The sequence below is a fragment of the Cebus imitator genome, unplaced genomic scaffold (genome assembly GCF_001604975.1).
Source record: "Cebus imitator isolate Cc_AM_T3 unplaced genomic scaffold, Cebus_imitator-1.0 Scaffold2, whole genome shotgun sequence".
NCBI classification, from domain to species: Eukaryota; Metazoa; Chordata; class Mammalia; order Primates; family Cebidae; genus Cebus; species Cebus imitator.
The window spans coordinates 6,394,498-6,410,135 of NW_016107317.1; the positions used below are offsets into that span (position 1 = coordinate 6,394,498).

General features: G+C 38.6%; 1 protein-coding gene and 1 pseudogene across 2 annotated transcripts in view; one reads left to right on the top strand and one right to left on the bottom strand.

Annotated features, from left to right (window-relative positions):
* The window catches only part of PIK3C2G (phosphatidylinositol-4-phosphate 3-kinase catalytic subunit type 2 gamma), a 395,898-nt gene extending 382,077 nt beyond the window's left edge, over positions 1-13,821 (top strand). The window contains exons 32-33 of the mRNA XM_017528884.2: positions 5,952-6,077; positions 13,385-13,821. Coding sequence (XP_017384373.1) covers positions 5,952-6,077; positions 13,385-13,537 — 279 coding nt within the window. The 3' untranslated portion in view covers positions 13,538-13,821. The remainder of the gene's footprint in view (positions 1-5,951; positions 6,078-13,384) is intronic.
* Positions 13,822-14,180: 359 nt separating this feature from the next.
* Positions 14,181-15,459, bottom strand: LOC108303652 (annotated as a pseudogene). Its single transcript, XR_001824936.1, has one exon. The product of XR_001824936.1 is annotated as a protein disulfide-isomerase A3-like (transcript).
* Between the last annotated feature and the right edge of the window lie 179 nt (positions 15,460-15,638).

Consider the following 15,638-nt stretch of genomic DNA (forward strand, 5'->3'; position numbering starts at 1 on the left):
ATCTTGGCTATCAGATAAACAGTGCCATATATTGGATGCTGGTTCAGACCATACATAGCCTTTTGGAGAATACTGCTTCAACCTAGCAAAACATCACCACCTAGCTTGCACTGTAACTAAGTCTTTAAAGCCCATTTCATCATTTTGTAGAGGCCAGATGCTTCAGGAAGGTGGGGAACATAGTAAGACAAGTGAAGTCCATGAACATAGGCCCATTGCCATGCTTTTTTGCTGTGATGTGAGTCCCATAATCATAAGCAATGACCATGTGGAATACTGTGATGGATAAGGCATTCTACAATTGCATGGACAGTAGTTCTGACAAAAGCATTGCACAAGGAAGGCAAATCTGTATTCATAGTATTTATTCCAGTAAGAAAAAAATACCACCTTTTCATGATGGAACCAGTCCAAAGTAATCAACCTGCCATCAGATAGCTTACTGGCATGGGGACAGATGCCATCTCAGTCTCTGCTGTTGACATTTTGGGCACTCAGCAGTGGCTGTAGACAGGTCAATCTTGATGAATAAAAGTCCATGTTGCTGAGCTCAGGCAAAATCTCCATCCCTACCAGCATGACCACTTTGTCCATAAAACCACTGGGCAATGACAGGGGTGACTAAGGAAAGAGGCTAATGAAATCCTCTCATGAGGTCATCCTTCATGAGCATTCACATGGGACATGAATATCTTCACATTTTTTGCCCATTTAGAGAGATCTAATCCACATGCTTTCTCCCCAATCTTCTTGTCACCAATTTTCTAATCACATTCTTTCTAAGCCCCTGACCACCCAGCCAAACCATTGGCTGCAACCCATGGATCAGTGTATAATTGCACATCTGGTCATTTCTCCTTCCAAGCAAAGTGAACAAGCAGGTGCACTGCTTGAAATTCTGCCCACTGGGAGGATTATCCTTCACCATTGTCCTTTAGGGATGTGTCAGAAAGAAGCTGTAGTTCTATAGCTGTTCACTTTCAGGTGGTGCCTGCATATCTTGCAGAACTATATGTAAACCAGGCCCTGTTCTTCTTTCTCTTCTTCTGTCAACTGACCACAGGGAACTCTTCATGAGGCCATGGGTGCAGGCTGGAAGAAAGAAGTCAGTGCAGCAGCAATGGAAACCGTGGGCACTTGGGTCACTTCTTCATGTAACTTATTGTGCCATGTCATCAAGGCCAGTTCACGCCTGATTATGCATATAACAATTTCATTTGATGATGGAATATTGTGATGCACACCCACCTTCATCGCTTCATGAGTGAGATAACATTCAATTTGTGATTGGCAGCTCAGGGCACATGGCAACATGGTGGCCCACAGTTGAGCATTCAGTCACTACTAAGGCCTAGTAGTAGGTCAAGAGTTATTTCTCAAAAGGAGATTGGTTATCTGCATAGGACAGCAGCCCTCTGCTCCAAAATCCTAAGGGCCCATGCTGAAATTCACCATAAGGACTTGCCAAAGGCTTCAAACATCATCTTTTCTGCCACTGACACTTTAAGTACTGTTATATCTACTGGATCGTATAACCCATGTGGCAAAGCAGCTTGCACAGCAGCTTGGACCTGTTGCAGAGCCTTCTCTTGCTCTGAGCCCCACTCAAAACAAGCAGCTTTGCAGGTCACTCAGCAAACAAGCCAGGCTAACACACCCAAATAAGGAGTATGTTGCCTCCAAAATCCCATAGGCCCACTAGGCATTGTGCCTCTTACATGGTTGTAGGAGAAGCCAGCTGCAACAGCTTATCCTTTATCTTAGAATGGATGTATCAACATGCTCCACACCACTGAACCTCTTAAAGTTTGACTGAGATTGAAGGCCTCTGAAGTTTAGTCAGCTTTATTTCCCACCCTGTGATATGCACAAGTCTCACAAATAAGTTTATAGTTAGCATGATATCATCAGTGTAATGAACTGGTGTGTTATCATGTGAATTAAATTATGACATAGAGCTGCAGAGTTGATGTACCCCTGAGGTAGGACAGTGAAGGTGTATTGCTGGTCTTGTCAGCTGAAAGCAAACTGCTTCTGGTGGTCTTTGTTAACAAGTATTGATAAAAATAGCATTTGCCAGATTAACAGCTGCCTACCAGGTATCAGGAGATGTGTCAATTTGCTTAAGCAGTGAAAACCACATCTGGTACAGCAATTGGAATTGGAGTTATCACTTGGTTAAGCTGATGATAATACACTCTCATTCTCCAAGATTCATCCATATGGCAAAATAGGCAAATTGAGTGGGGATGTAGTGGGATTCACCCCCAAGCCCTGTGTCTTTCAAGTCCTTGATGGTTGTACTAATCTCTGAAATCTCCCCAGTAATATGACTTTGCTTTATTACTTTCCTAAATAGAGGCAATGCTAATGGCTCCCACTTCACCTTTTTCACCATAATAGCCCTCACTGCACAGGTCAGAAAACCAACGTGAGGACTCTGCTAGCTGCCAGTCTATTCTAATTATGCCTTCCAGAATTGAACAAGTAACCATAGACTGGGTTTGAGAACCCACTGGGCCCACTGTGTGACAGATATGATCTAAAATTCTATTGATCACCCAACCTCTATAAGCCCCCTGTTCCGATTGGTGGTCCACAGTGATGTTTTGAGTCTCTTGAATTCAGTGTCAGTTCAGAACCAGTGTTCAGTAGTTCCCAAAAGATCTGATTATATCCTTTCCCCCAGGGCACAGTTACCCTGGTAAAAACCCATAGGTCCCTTTAGAGAAATATTAACAACATAAATTTTGGGTAGTGTCTAAGAGTCCTTCCTCAAGGGGACCCAGTCTCTCCTTCATTCAAGGGGTTCTGGATCTGTAAGCTGACTTCAGTTTAGGAATTAATTGAGAGGCTGTGACTCTTGTTTTTATGATTCAGGTTAGATTTTGTTCACTTGACCTAGATTTTTTTTCTTTTTCTTCTTACAAAAAACTCAAGTAAGAATTTAGTAGTCTTCCTATTGATTTGACTTCAAGGAACACATAAAAGCTAGCCCATGTCACGGGTCTGCAGGAATCAGACCATTCTGATAGCTGCTTCAGCCCTGCTGTCCGCTATGGTAACCACGCCCACCCTGACCTTGGCAGTTTAGCAAGGCAACTCGGCCTCTGCCAAACTGGAGTCTAATTACCTCCATTAAATTTAGGTTTCCCAGTTCAGTGACTGCAGTTCCTACTGTGAGGCTTGGTCCACAGAGGAGAGTGATCACAGAGCTCTTCAAGGATGCTGGGCCTCCCCTCTCAAATTTACTTCTCACAGTGTTGAAAATTGTATCTTCTGATTACTGTCAGTGTGGGTGAGGAGGTCTTACATGACGAAGCCACGCTAACATTCCACTCTCCCTATGCTTTTAATCCCTTCCTCGACATTAAATCAAGGCAGGTCCAGCCTGTCCACCTTTTGGTCCATGTGTCAGCCAACCCAACAAACTGTTAGAACCCTTTCTGATTCCCCAAGCTTCAACATTAAATGAAGAATCTCTGCTTAGTGAGCCAGAACAACAAAAAAAATTAACTTAATACAACTTTATGTTCTTTTTACCATAATTTCACACCCTTATTATCCATTCTTACACCTGTTACCCAAGTTTCTGTCTGCATGAATTAGAAAACTCAAGTAATTATTTTGGAGTGTAGCACACATCTTTATGGATCACACTTTGAACCTCAACTTTAGGGGTCATCTGGGACTTGAGCTTGGTTATAGGGCTAGAAGCAGAGAGAGATGAGACATGGGGTAGAGGTAGGGAGTTCTCAGGAGAATTAAAATTGTCTTGCATAGCAGCTTCCTCAGAGGAGGCCATTACTGTCTGCTCAGACAGTGCAGAGCTGATTCTCTCAGAGGGTGACAGTGAAATGGAGAAGCAGATACCACTGGGGACAAGGAGGCCACTTCCACTAGAAAAGAAGATCATCAGAATTTAGGAGCTCCAGGTCCCAAACTTGATCAAGGACTTTCTGTACAACCTATCTCAACTTACAGAATCTGTTCAATGCTTCACTTTAACAGTAGACACTTTGTGAAACTTGGAGTTCAACTTGCATTGTAATCCAACCAGCGTCAAGATGAGATTCTGATTTGTTGTTACGCAGTCTCACCCCTACAGTACAGGAGATAAAGGTCTCCTTCAGTGCACACATAGAAGCTTTAGGTCATTCATGCAGTGCTTGTGCCACATAATACCCTTACGGACACACCTAGAAATAATGTTTAACCAGATATCTGGGAATCCCATGACCCAACCATATTGACATACAAAACTAACCATCATATCTGCCTAAAGCCACATAGCTGGCAAATTTGGGGCCCATATTTGCAATCAGAAAATCCATTTCCAGAAACATGTTTTACCTACTAAGTTGTAGTATACAGGGATTATAAGCAGGATATCCTCAAGTTCAAGTTCCAAGGCAGGTAAGACAGAGAGTTACACAGAGCAAAAACACTTTTACCACTTCATTCTTCTCACCAAAAAAAAAAAAAAAGAAAAATCTGCTCCCAAATATTAATAGCAACTTCTTTCTGTGTCACTGAATATTTCATTATACCATTGATAGATTTCAGTGCTCCCCCTCCTGGGGAAGGATATCAAATTGCAGAGGTATACCTCGCACTCCACTAAAGCACAGGTCCTCATTCTTAACATATTGACAAACGGGTGTGTCCAGATATATTTTATCTTATTTGTTAATAATTATAATAAAAACCCATGTTCCCTAATGATATAATTTTAATATGTAATTTAGGACTGAATAAAAGTTAGTCCTATAATAATATATATCATATTTTCTGGCTTTCCAACATGCTTTTTTGAGTTCTGAAGAAAGATGTAAAATTAAAGCTAATGGAGCTACGTGGTGGGGGCACACTGCCTTTTCATATGTGAATATCACTGTGTTTCAGAGCATTAAAATGTATTTCTTGAAAATTACTGATTTAATAGAATTAGTAAACAAAACAAGCACTTAGTTCCTCAAGTTTTACGTTTAAATCATCTGCTTTAAATATAAATTATACAAATTATTCTCATTTTATCAAACTAGACATTCAGAGTTTTAGTACCATTTACTCTACAGTTGGTCAAGATCACGAAGATAAAATCCATTTCTTTCAAGTATGATGGTTTCCAAATTTTTGAAACAGTGGAGTCATTCTTCACATGATTGATTTAGAAAATAACATATCCATAACAGATATGAAGGCAAGATAGAAAAGAAGGAAACAAATTCTGAAGTCAGGATTGGGCAGCCGAGGAGGGGAGAGGTGAAGGAAGAATTGGGGAGTGGAGGTCCAGAGATCTACTCATTTGCCCTTACTATTCAGGCAACTCCTTAGGTACCTTTTGGAGCACCATAAAACACAACTTAAAAGGGATTATCCAATATAATTTAGAATAATTTAGATGATAAAATTATTATAATCATTTAAAAATCTTGTAAGTATATTAAAGTAATAGCTCTAATTAATATTTTAATTATATTTTGTTTTAAAATGTGATACTGTATAATGTACATATACCTATTATTAAATGCTACCTCTCATTTTATATGTTGAACTTGAATTGTTTAATTTTCAAAAGTGGCATACAGCATCTTGAGGCACTTAGTTTTTGTCTCTGCCTGTGGCTAATATTTATCTCTTGACCATATCTGTCAAAATGCAAATTTAAGTTTTACAGTAAAAAATTAATGTAATTATGTGTAATGGACTTTAAATATAGTTCTCTGACACAACACTTAATTTAAGATGGCTAGTTTTACTCTTTTAAACTGTAGTTTGGAATTATCTTTGAGCATTAATGAATTTCTTTTGATTTTCTTTTATTTTCTGATCAACAAAGTGACTGTAATAAATCCTGATGCTGCCTTTGTTCTGGATATTTAGTAGCTCTGTATTTGTTTTCTTTGATAGCAACATGCATTAATATTTATAACCATTTTCCTTTGCAGCATCTCCCAGATGGCTCTGCGCCCAGTGCACATGTTGAATTTTATCTTTTACCATATCCCAGTGAAGTTCGTAGGAGGAAAACAAAATCTGTTCCAAAATGTACAGACCCCACTTACAATGAAATTGTAAGTATGAGTCATCTTTTGTCCAGTCATTTTGTATTTTTCTTACCATTTTTCAGCTTAACAACCAAATATGGAAAATTTGCAGTAATTGGCAGCATTATTTCATAAAGGAAATATATTTTCCAAAATAGTCGCAGTATGCTGATCACTCTTCTAGATGCTTTGGGCACTGGAAAATACAGATACTGCTTTCAAAGCTCTTATAAACCAATTTGCAAATTGTGGCTAACCTCCAGCAAGAGCCGAAGACTTGTTTTGCATACTAACATTATTCCTGACTTCATCATATTTTCTCTAACCTTATTCTCCTTTACCTGATTTTCCTCACCTAATAATTTTAGCATATACTACCTTGGGTATAAAAGTAAATCTCATAAAATCCCTTTTGAAAAACTAAAACAACAAAAAATACAGAATACAAATGGAAGTTAATGTGTATTATAAATAGCTCTCTAATTTATTTGTAATGTACAATTTGAACATTCAATTCCCTAACTTCTAAGGCAAACCCGTACATTTATTCTCTTGATTCCGTCCTTTCCCATCTCCTCTGCACCTTGCTCAGCTGCTTATTTGTGTTCCTTTTCTTATGGCTGTCTCATCCAACAGGATCCTTCATTCAGAAATATTCAAAAACAAAACCCAAAAACTACCCAACCCAACCTCACTAAGCAATTTTCTTTCCCTCCCTATCACCTCCAAACTTTTACAAAATTGACCGACACGATCTGCTCTTCCTTCATCTCCCCCTTTCACCCTTGAATGCTTTGCAATGTAGATGCCGACCTTTATTGATAGTACTTTATTCAAGGGGCATCAGTAGACTCTTAACTGCAAAATCCAAAGAGCCCTCACGTTCTCCTGCCTGGATCAGTTACAGCAGCCCTACTGACCACACCCTCCTTCCTGAAACTTCCCTTTTGCTTTTTGAGTTGCACCTTTTCTTATTTCTCTTCCATTTTCTCTACCTACTCTCTCATTTCCCTTCATTGTTATTCTGTCTCTTAAAATATTATCGTTCATTGAAGTCGCATGATCCACCCTCATCTCCTCTTTCTATACATGCTTTCAAAATTATCTTATGGATCCATGAAATTTTATTTATCACCTGTAGGTAGGTTGCATCTGAATTTACTCCTAAAGCCCTGACATCTCTCTCAAGCTCTTCTTTTTTCTTTTTTTTTTTTTTTTTTGAGATGGAGCTCCTCACTCTGTGTCAAGTAGGCTGGAGTACAGTGGCACAATCTCACCTCACCACAACCTCCCGAGTTCAAGTGATTCTCCTGCTTCAGCCACTCAGAGTAGCTGGGATTACAAGCACCCACCACCACACCTGGCTAATTTTTGTGTTTTTAGTAGAGACGGGGTTTTGCCATATTGGTCAAGCAGGTCTAGAACTCTTGACCGCAGGTGATCCGCCTACCTCAGCCTCCCAAAATGCTGGGATTACAGGTGTAAGCCACTGCACCCGACCTCTCTCAAGCTTTTGATCTGTACTTCTACCTGATTCCTGGAGAGCTCCATCTGAATGTCACATAGGCACTTTTAGACCAGGCTTTCCTCTATTCATTTTTCTTTTATAGATGGTACCTTTGGTGTCAATACTAAGAAACTCTTTACCTAGCACTGAGTCTCAAAGATTTTCTCTTGTATTTTTTTCTAAAAGTTATATAGCTTTACATTTTACATTTAAGTACATTATTCATTTTGAGTTAAATTTTTTAATAAAATGTGATGTTTAAGTCAAGATTCTTTATTTCCCCATTATGGATACCAATTACTCCAGCACTATTTGTTGAAAAGTCAATTGTTCCTCCACCAAATTTCTTTTGCACCTTTGTCAAAAATCATTTGGGAATATTTGTGTGCTTATACACTTTTTGTTGCCCCATACTTAGCCATATTTTCAGATCGCATCAGACAGCTTATCATTCCCTGAATGTACTTTAGGGTTTTGTGATAGCACTCATGCCACCACTCACCTCTCTCTGCTCTTCTCTGCCTGCTTTGAGACTGACCTCAGATATGGACTCTGTGAGCACTCTCATCTCATGGACTGTCACACCACACTTACCATCTTTTATTTAGTCCTCACGTTTTTTCTTCTAGTATATCACAAACTTCTTCAAGCTGGGATAAATGTCTTACCCTTTTTAATACTTTTAACACTTAGTTACCTCTAAAAAGATGTGTAATAAATATATAAATATTTGGAGTAGTTTTATAAGTGACACTGTGTGTGTGCACGTGTGTGTGTGGTGTGTGTGTATAAAATGTAAATACATGTATATACTGCATATATAGCAAGAAAAAGATTCTCTAAATTAGTAAGGAAAGATATTTTGACACTTTATTATTTGTCATGATGTCAACAGTGAGAAGAGTACACCTCCCCAAAACATATCACTGTTTCTTTTCATACTCTTTGAATACAAGTATCCATACCTCACTATCAAGAAACTTCTCAGACCCTGTGCTAGACGTGAGCAGTTTTAATATAAGGAAACATATAATAACAAGAAACCACTAACAATTCAGAATAATTTAAATAAACTCGTGTTTTATTTATTTCAAGCCTTATGTATGATAAGAAAACAGTAGTAAATAGATATTCATGGAAGATTATTTTATAATTCTTGGTGTGCACATAACTTTTCTGACAGCTTGCAATAATCTAGGTCCTCAAACATCCATAGCCCACTGATTAAAAATCACTACAAATCTTTTTCAATTGATCTGTACTTGTCGCATGAATAGACACTTTATACTTTGGACACATTTTAAATTGCTTCAAAAACCACAGTCCATGCATAGCCAATTCCAATCAGAACGTAGTCCAATCAAGCAGAAATCTGAAGTAGTGTGTGTAAGTGATAATTCTAGTAGTAGTCATTAGAACAGTAAGAGGTTTCTACATCATATAAACAACTCTGGCAAAGAAGCTGGCTGAATTCAGAGAGCCAAAAGGAAAAAAAGTCCACAATGTTTAATTTTTTTTCACTCTGTGTCTGTATCAACACAAGAGTATTTATAATAAATGCAAAGAAGCACACTAGATTTTAACTCTGATTTTACTTTCACTTGCCCTCAGTTGTGATGTAGGACCACATCTTCGTGCCAAACTTCTCAATCACTTGTGGGCAACCTCAGGAACACCTTACTAGATGTCTTTACTAGTAAGCCCAGTGTTTACTAGAGAGCCCAGTGAGTTATCACATGGCATCTACCTCGTTTTAAACTTTTCCTCCACTTCCACCACCTCATTGAGTACTGCTGCATTGAGCACTCACCACAGCTGGTATTTTTCAAATTGTAAAAGCCATGCACCGTTCTGTGAAGTGGGAGAGGATAACCTCTCTCCTCTTTATACAAATCTCTTAGAGGAGTACAAAGAAGATATTATGTTGCATACCCATGACTTACAAAGCCTTTTGTGAAAACAGTTCTTTTTATTTTTATTTCTACCCTCCTTTCTTCTTAATATCCAGAGATGAGAGAGGTTGGGTCAGGGACACAGCCAAGTGACAGAGTCTCTGCCCTTCACATACTAAGGCTTTGATGCAGGGCCAAGCTTGTCTATTTGACACTTCGCAGAGTGAGCCCCAATAGGCTTCGTCAGCAGTCTCCCTGAAAACCCCTGTCATGTACAAACCCCAGTGATAGGCATGGCTGGGCTCAAGGTGGGGCTAGGGCTGGGGGTGTGAATTTAGGGAACTGCTATGTAGCTTGAAGAAGCAGAGCTGGGATTCTGGGCTCCAAAGCCTCTTTCCATGCTACTACTGTTGCCTTCTTGTTAAAAACCATCATTTTTCACATGATTCTTTAGAAATATAGAATTTCTATACGATGAGAGAATTACATGCTTATAATCAATGTATTTTTTATATTGTAACCTTTTCTTATATATTATACTATTGTAAGGTATAAAGGGAAAATATTAAGGACAGAACAGGAACATTCTATGCATTTCGCAGGCCTTAAAATCTCCTGCAGAATATACAGTGATTACTTAGCACAATGCCAAGTATATGGCACACTCAGCGAGCAATAGTTATTGTTATCTGTATCATAATCTTATTGCTATTTTATCATGATGAAAATTGTATTTGTAAGTGAAGACATTGAGGCCCAGAGGTCACACAACTAGATGTCAAGCCCAGAACTGTCTGATTCCAAAGCTCATGTTTACCGTACTACACTATGCTGTGTTATTCCTACCTGTCTCCACCCACAGAGCATTCCTGTTCTCACTTATGAACTATTTCTTTCATCATCCTTCCTCCTCTACCGCTTCCCACAAGGACGGGAAACACCAGTTTCTGTTACTGTTCTCTCATTTCAATCATGAAAATACACTTTAGAATTATTTACTATGTTATTCCTATCCTCCTTTCTCCTTAATATCCAGTTGACCCTTGTGTCAACTAATGTTCAGTGAATGCTTGGAATGTTAAGTATATGTTAATAGATATTAATTACCTTAAGTGTTTTCTATTAAATGTAGTAATTCCAAAACCACACATTCAGTATTTGTCAGAGGGTAGTAAAGACTCAGCTCGGGCCCATAGGTAAAGTTTTTATAAAGAGAAATTAAAAGAGCTATTCATTTTTGGTTCTAGTATGTACCAGAACCATTTTTTTGGTTCTGAGTATGCAGAGTATATATTAAATCATTTAATGAAAAAGTCTCAAGAATATAATCATCTCTGTACTTTGCTGACATTGGCTGCTAATTATTCATTGCTCAGTTAAAAAGAGTGCTTACTTTTTAACAACATTATGGATGCCCCAAAGCAATTAAAATAGTTATTTGTCATCTATAATGTACAATGATTACAGGTTTATAAAACTTCAGTCACTTTTAAGAAAATAACTTTTCTTAATGAAGCAGAGGGAAAAAGAATCTATTAAGTAATAAAAAACTTGGGAAGTTCAAATGTTAGTATTTTAACCAGGAAAGCAATTAATTCCTAAAGTCATTTCTTGATGCTTTCAGCTTGCTAAATACCTGGGAGACTGAATTCTGTCTGGAAGGGATTTCTCTAGTCAACTGAAGCAAAATACTAAGAAACAACTGTTCCTTTTTGTGTATTTGATGGATCTTTTACAGCTATAATTTATTGGTGTCTAATATGTTCCAGGCTTTGTAGTAAGGCTTATATTCATTATCTCATTTCTTCCTCCCTACAATGCTAAAAGGTAAGAATATTATCATCATTATGCAAATGAGAAAACACACAGTTGACAACAGATTCATGAAAATATAAATTATTGATATGTTTTTTAAAAATTTACAATTTAGGCCTTATTCATACAATTCCGAGTCCTTAGCCAGACTTCCCGTTTGTCTACATTATATACAGTCACACTTTGAGGGTTCCTTTATCTGTTTCATCTTTAAAATAAGAGAGGAGTTCATCAGCTGAACATGATATAGGAAGAAAAATGGAGAATAGTTCAGACAGTTCAAAATAGTCACTTAGAGAAAAGGAAAAGGGGTTCACTCTGAAGTCCTGGAACCATTTACAGGCAGCACTGGATGCCCAGTTGTTAAAAAACATGAATTACAGTGGTAGGGCTCTGAGATTATTTTTAAAGCAACTCTTAAAATCATTTATTGTCCCAGGAGAACTCAATAGATGAAATGAAATAATGGAGTGAGCAATACTAGAAAACTAAAACTGAATCTCCTGTATAGAATGAGAGTAAAATTCTGGAAGAAGAGGTAGCCAAGAGCACTCACATGGATCAGGTAGACCACATTCACATATTATATTGCGTTTCAAGCCCCTTGATTGAGGTATTATTTACTTGGTAAGTGAATCATTGTTTGGAACAGCTAGCAGATTGATCTGGAACTGAATTTCATTGATAACATAATGAAAGGTAGGCCTATGCTGTGCAAAGCACTGGAAACTATATCCATGCACACGGGGGGCTGCCCTCTCAACTTGTCTCCTCTGCTTCTTTTCGGCATATATTGAGAAAGTTTCTATCTTGTGACTTGGCTGTAAAAAGCAAGCAAGATCGTAGCAGCATATGAAATTCCTTTTCTAAATGTGTTCTAAGACATTTCCCTGGTAACCATGCCAGATTTCCACTCAGCAATCTCCTCCTTTCATGATAAATAACTAATTTCTTTGCAGTACTATGCCCGTACATCACTTTACCACTGCAGGTTGGACCTGTAACTTACTTCCTGGACTTTATAAAAGGACAGCGGAACAGATCCCTCTTGAAAAAAAAAGTCACAAAAAAAGAACAAGACATGAAACTGTATATACAGCATAATTACAAGTCAGATTCTGAATAAGTGATTATATATAGAAAACAAAAAGAACATAAAAATGTTAACTGTAGTTATCTCCCAATGGTGAAAATTCCAATTATTTTCTTCCTTCCTGGCATATTTTTAGTTTCATTCAGATTTTTTTAATGAACATGTATTTCCACAATTAAAAAATAAGTAATTTTAAATAAATAAAAGTAACCATAGAATAATTTCTGCACATGTACAAGAAAATATAATTGTGCTGCATTTAAGTAGCACAGGGAAATCATGGAAATTGGTCTGTCTCATGGTCACAAAGGTGAGAACCATAAACACTGGGGATTCCAAAAGAGGGAAAAGGGAAGAAGGAGACCAAGAGTGGAAAAACTACCTGTTGGGTGCTATGTTCACTACTTGGGCAACGTGATCATTAGAAGCCCAAACTGCAGCAATACGCAACATGCCCATGGAACGTATGGGCATCTATTCCTCTGAATCTAAAATTGAAAAAAAAAGAAATTGGTCTGCTTTTCCTTATTAACCTTCAACACTGAAAAATGATGTTCTCATTTTATTTTTATGAATACATAATAGTTGTACATATTTACGGAGTATAAAAGGTGAAAAATATTTAAATTTCTTTCTAGAGAGTAATTTACCATCTTTCTAAATATAGAGTGGGCAATTCTTAGTGGAATCAGTAAATTCTAGGATTCTTACAGAAATAGTCTGTCATTAAGCTCTATTATGTTAGTAGAACCTTTAGCTTTTCACAATAAAAGTTAGCAATAAAACAGTCTAACATTGACCTAGGGGCACAAGGTATTAGCAGCCAAATTTTTTTGTACTCGAGAGGCTGAGGCAGGAGAATCACTTGAACCCGGGAAGTGGAGGTTGTGGTGAGCCGAGATTGCACCATTGCACTCCAGCCTGGGCAACAAGAGCAAAACTCTGTCTCAAATAGAAAAAAAGCCATAATCAAAACACGTATTTAAGCATTTCTGATTTATATGTTCATTATTTTCTCCCTTTTTAGGTAGTATACGATGAAGTCACAGAGCTCCAAGGACATGTCTTAATGCTTATTGTGAAGAGCAAAACTGTATTTGTGGGAGCAATTAACATCCAACTCTGTAGTGTCCCACTCAATGAAGAAAAATGGTATCCATTAGGAAACAGTATAATTTGACCATTGCTATGAACATATGCATTATTCATTAACTACTTGTATTTTTTTCACTTCTGGGCCTCTGAATTGTAAAAGCAAGGCATCTTTGTTGTCAAAAATAGCACAGGGTATTAGGGACCCAGAAAAAGAAATAAGAATTAGTCTTTTGTGTTGTTTATTTTCTACCTTTGATTTCATTGTTTTCCATAATCTTTGTCATTCAAAGGAGTGCTGATGGCATGAAATTTGATGTGCAAAATAATAAAAGACATTTATTAAATAATTTTAATATATTTAAAATTAAACATGTTTACATTTGTTTTAATTGTGTGCCTACAGTGAAAAGCAATATTTTAATGTATTTTATAAGAACAATAATCAAATAAATCAACCTCATCAATTAATGTGAGATTTAGGTATATCTGTAATAGGCTTTTTAAATTTAAATTATATATAGCTATATGCCTACTCATAATCTTACTTATTGAGGGAATTGGTATATTTCAGCAGAATGCTATGTTATCTTCTATCAGAAAACCAAAACATAAATTTCTGAAATTGTTAAATTCAATTGTTGGAAGAAACTCTATAGTTTTTCACCCTATTCACCACCAATCAATTTACTGTCACTGGATTTCTTCCACCCAGAGGCATGACTTAAACTTTATTCATGTGGAGAAGGCACGTCATTGGTTGTGGCATCCATCTTGGCTATGACAATATTTGGGTCTTTGCTGAGCATCTCTCCAAGTTCTTTATACTTAGGCTCCAGATTCTTACAGTGACCACACCAAGGAGCATAAAATTCAATCAGCACATCTTTATCTTCATTATTCACTATTTCATCAAAATTCTCTGCTACCACTACCTTTACAGGACCATCATTGCTCTCTGGGATCAGTTCAGACTTCAGGTGTCTCTTCAGATTGCCATCAAATTAATCCTGCAGGAACCTCTCCAGAGCCCTGCCAAAATGCGAGAACTCTCCCTGCATGACAAACTTCTCTCTTTTAGCAGTTCTGATGGCAACAACAGGAATCTCTCCAGCAGCGCTTTCCAAGCCAAAATCAGAAAGTTCATGGCTAAAGGTTTTGCAGCTAGCTACAGCAAACTTGAGTTTGTGCCCAGCATCCGGGAATTTCTTTGCCACCATCATTACCCTGTTTCTCCAGCAGTCGGAACCTTTCGCATTCTTTTCACAGTCCACATCATAGTAAGCAGTAAGTCCTTGCCCAGAATCAAATCTTTATTGTCTTCTGTCATGTAAGGGCAAATACCAAAAATGTTTTCCTGGGTAAACTTTTTAATTTTGCCACTGGTCATTTTCTGCTCTGTATAAGCCGCAGTCTTGTCCTCAAACTTGTTAGTCAGATGTCAAGGACGAAATAAGGAGATACCCTCTCCGTCATCATCATACTCATTCACCAGAGACCCAACATTCCTTTGTGCAAATTGATAGTTATCCCTCCAGTTGCTGGCTGCTTTTGGGAACTCAAGAGTGAGCTTCACTGAATGAAACCTTGAAAAAACCTACAACGGAGACATCTTTATCACTAACGAATTTCTTAAATTCTTCCTCAGTCTTGAGAGGCACTGAAGCTGGGCCTGCCTGCTTCTTCAGGTGGCTGCCAACTCCATCAGCAGTCCTAGGTCCATCATAAGCACCTGCTTCTTCACCATCTCTGTCTTCAGGGTTGGATAGCCACTGACTCCATATTTACTACAGGTGTTAGTGTTTGCAGTGCAATCAAGCTTTGCGAATGGGACTCTTCCTTTTAATCAGGTAGCTGCAGCTTCATGCTCAGGGCAAGTCTCTAGCAGCTTCCACAGCAGCGGGCGAAGAACTCCACAAGCATGAGGCCCACAGAGCCCGGGTCGGAGACGCGACTCTCAAAGTTACCGTCTGGGAGTTCCGGCACGTCGGAGGCCGCGGCTCGGCGGGAACAGCGCTAGGCGGCGGAGGCCACGGCGGCGCGTGAGGTGAGGGCGGCGGGGGCCACGGCGGCGCGTGAGGCGAGGGCGGCGGGGGCCACGGCGGCGCGTGAGGCGAGGGCGGCGGGGGCCACGGCGGCGCGTGAGGCGAGGGCGGCCGGAAGGGTCGGGGCTCGGCTGGGGCTGCGGA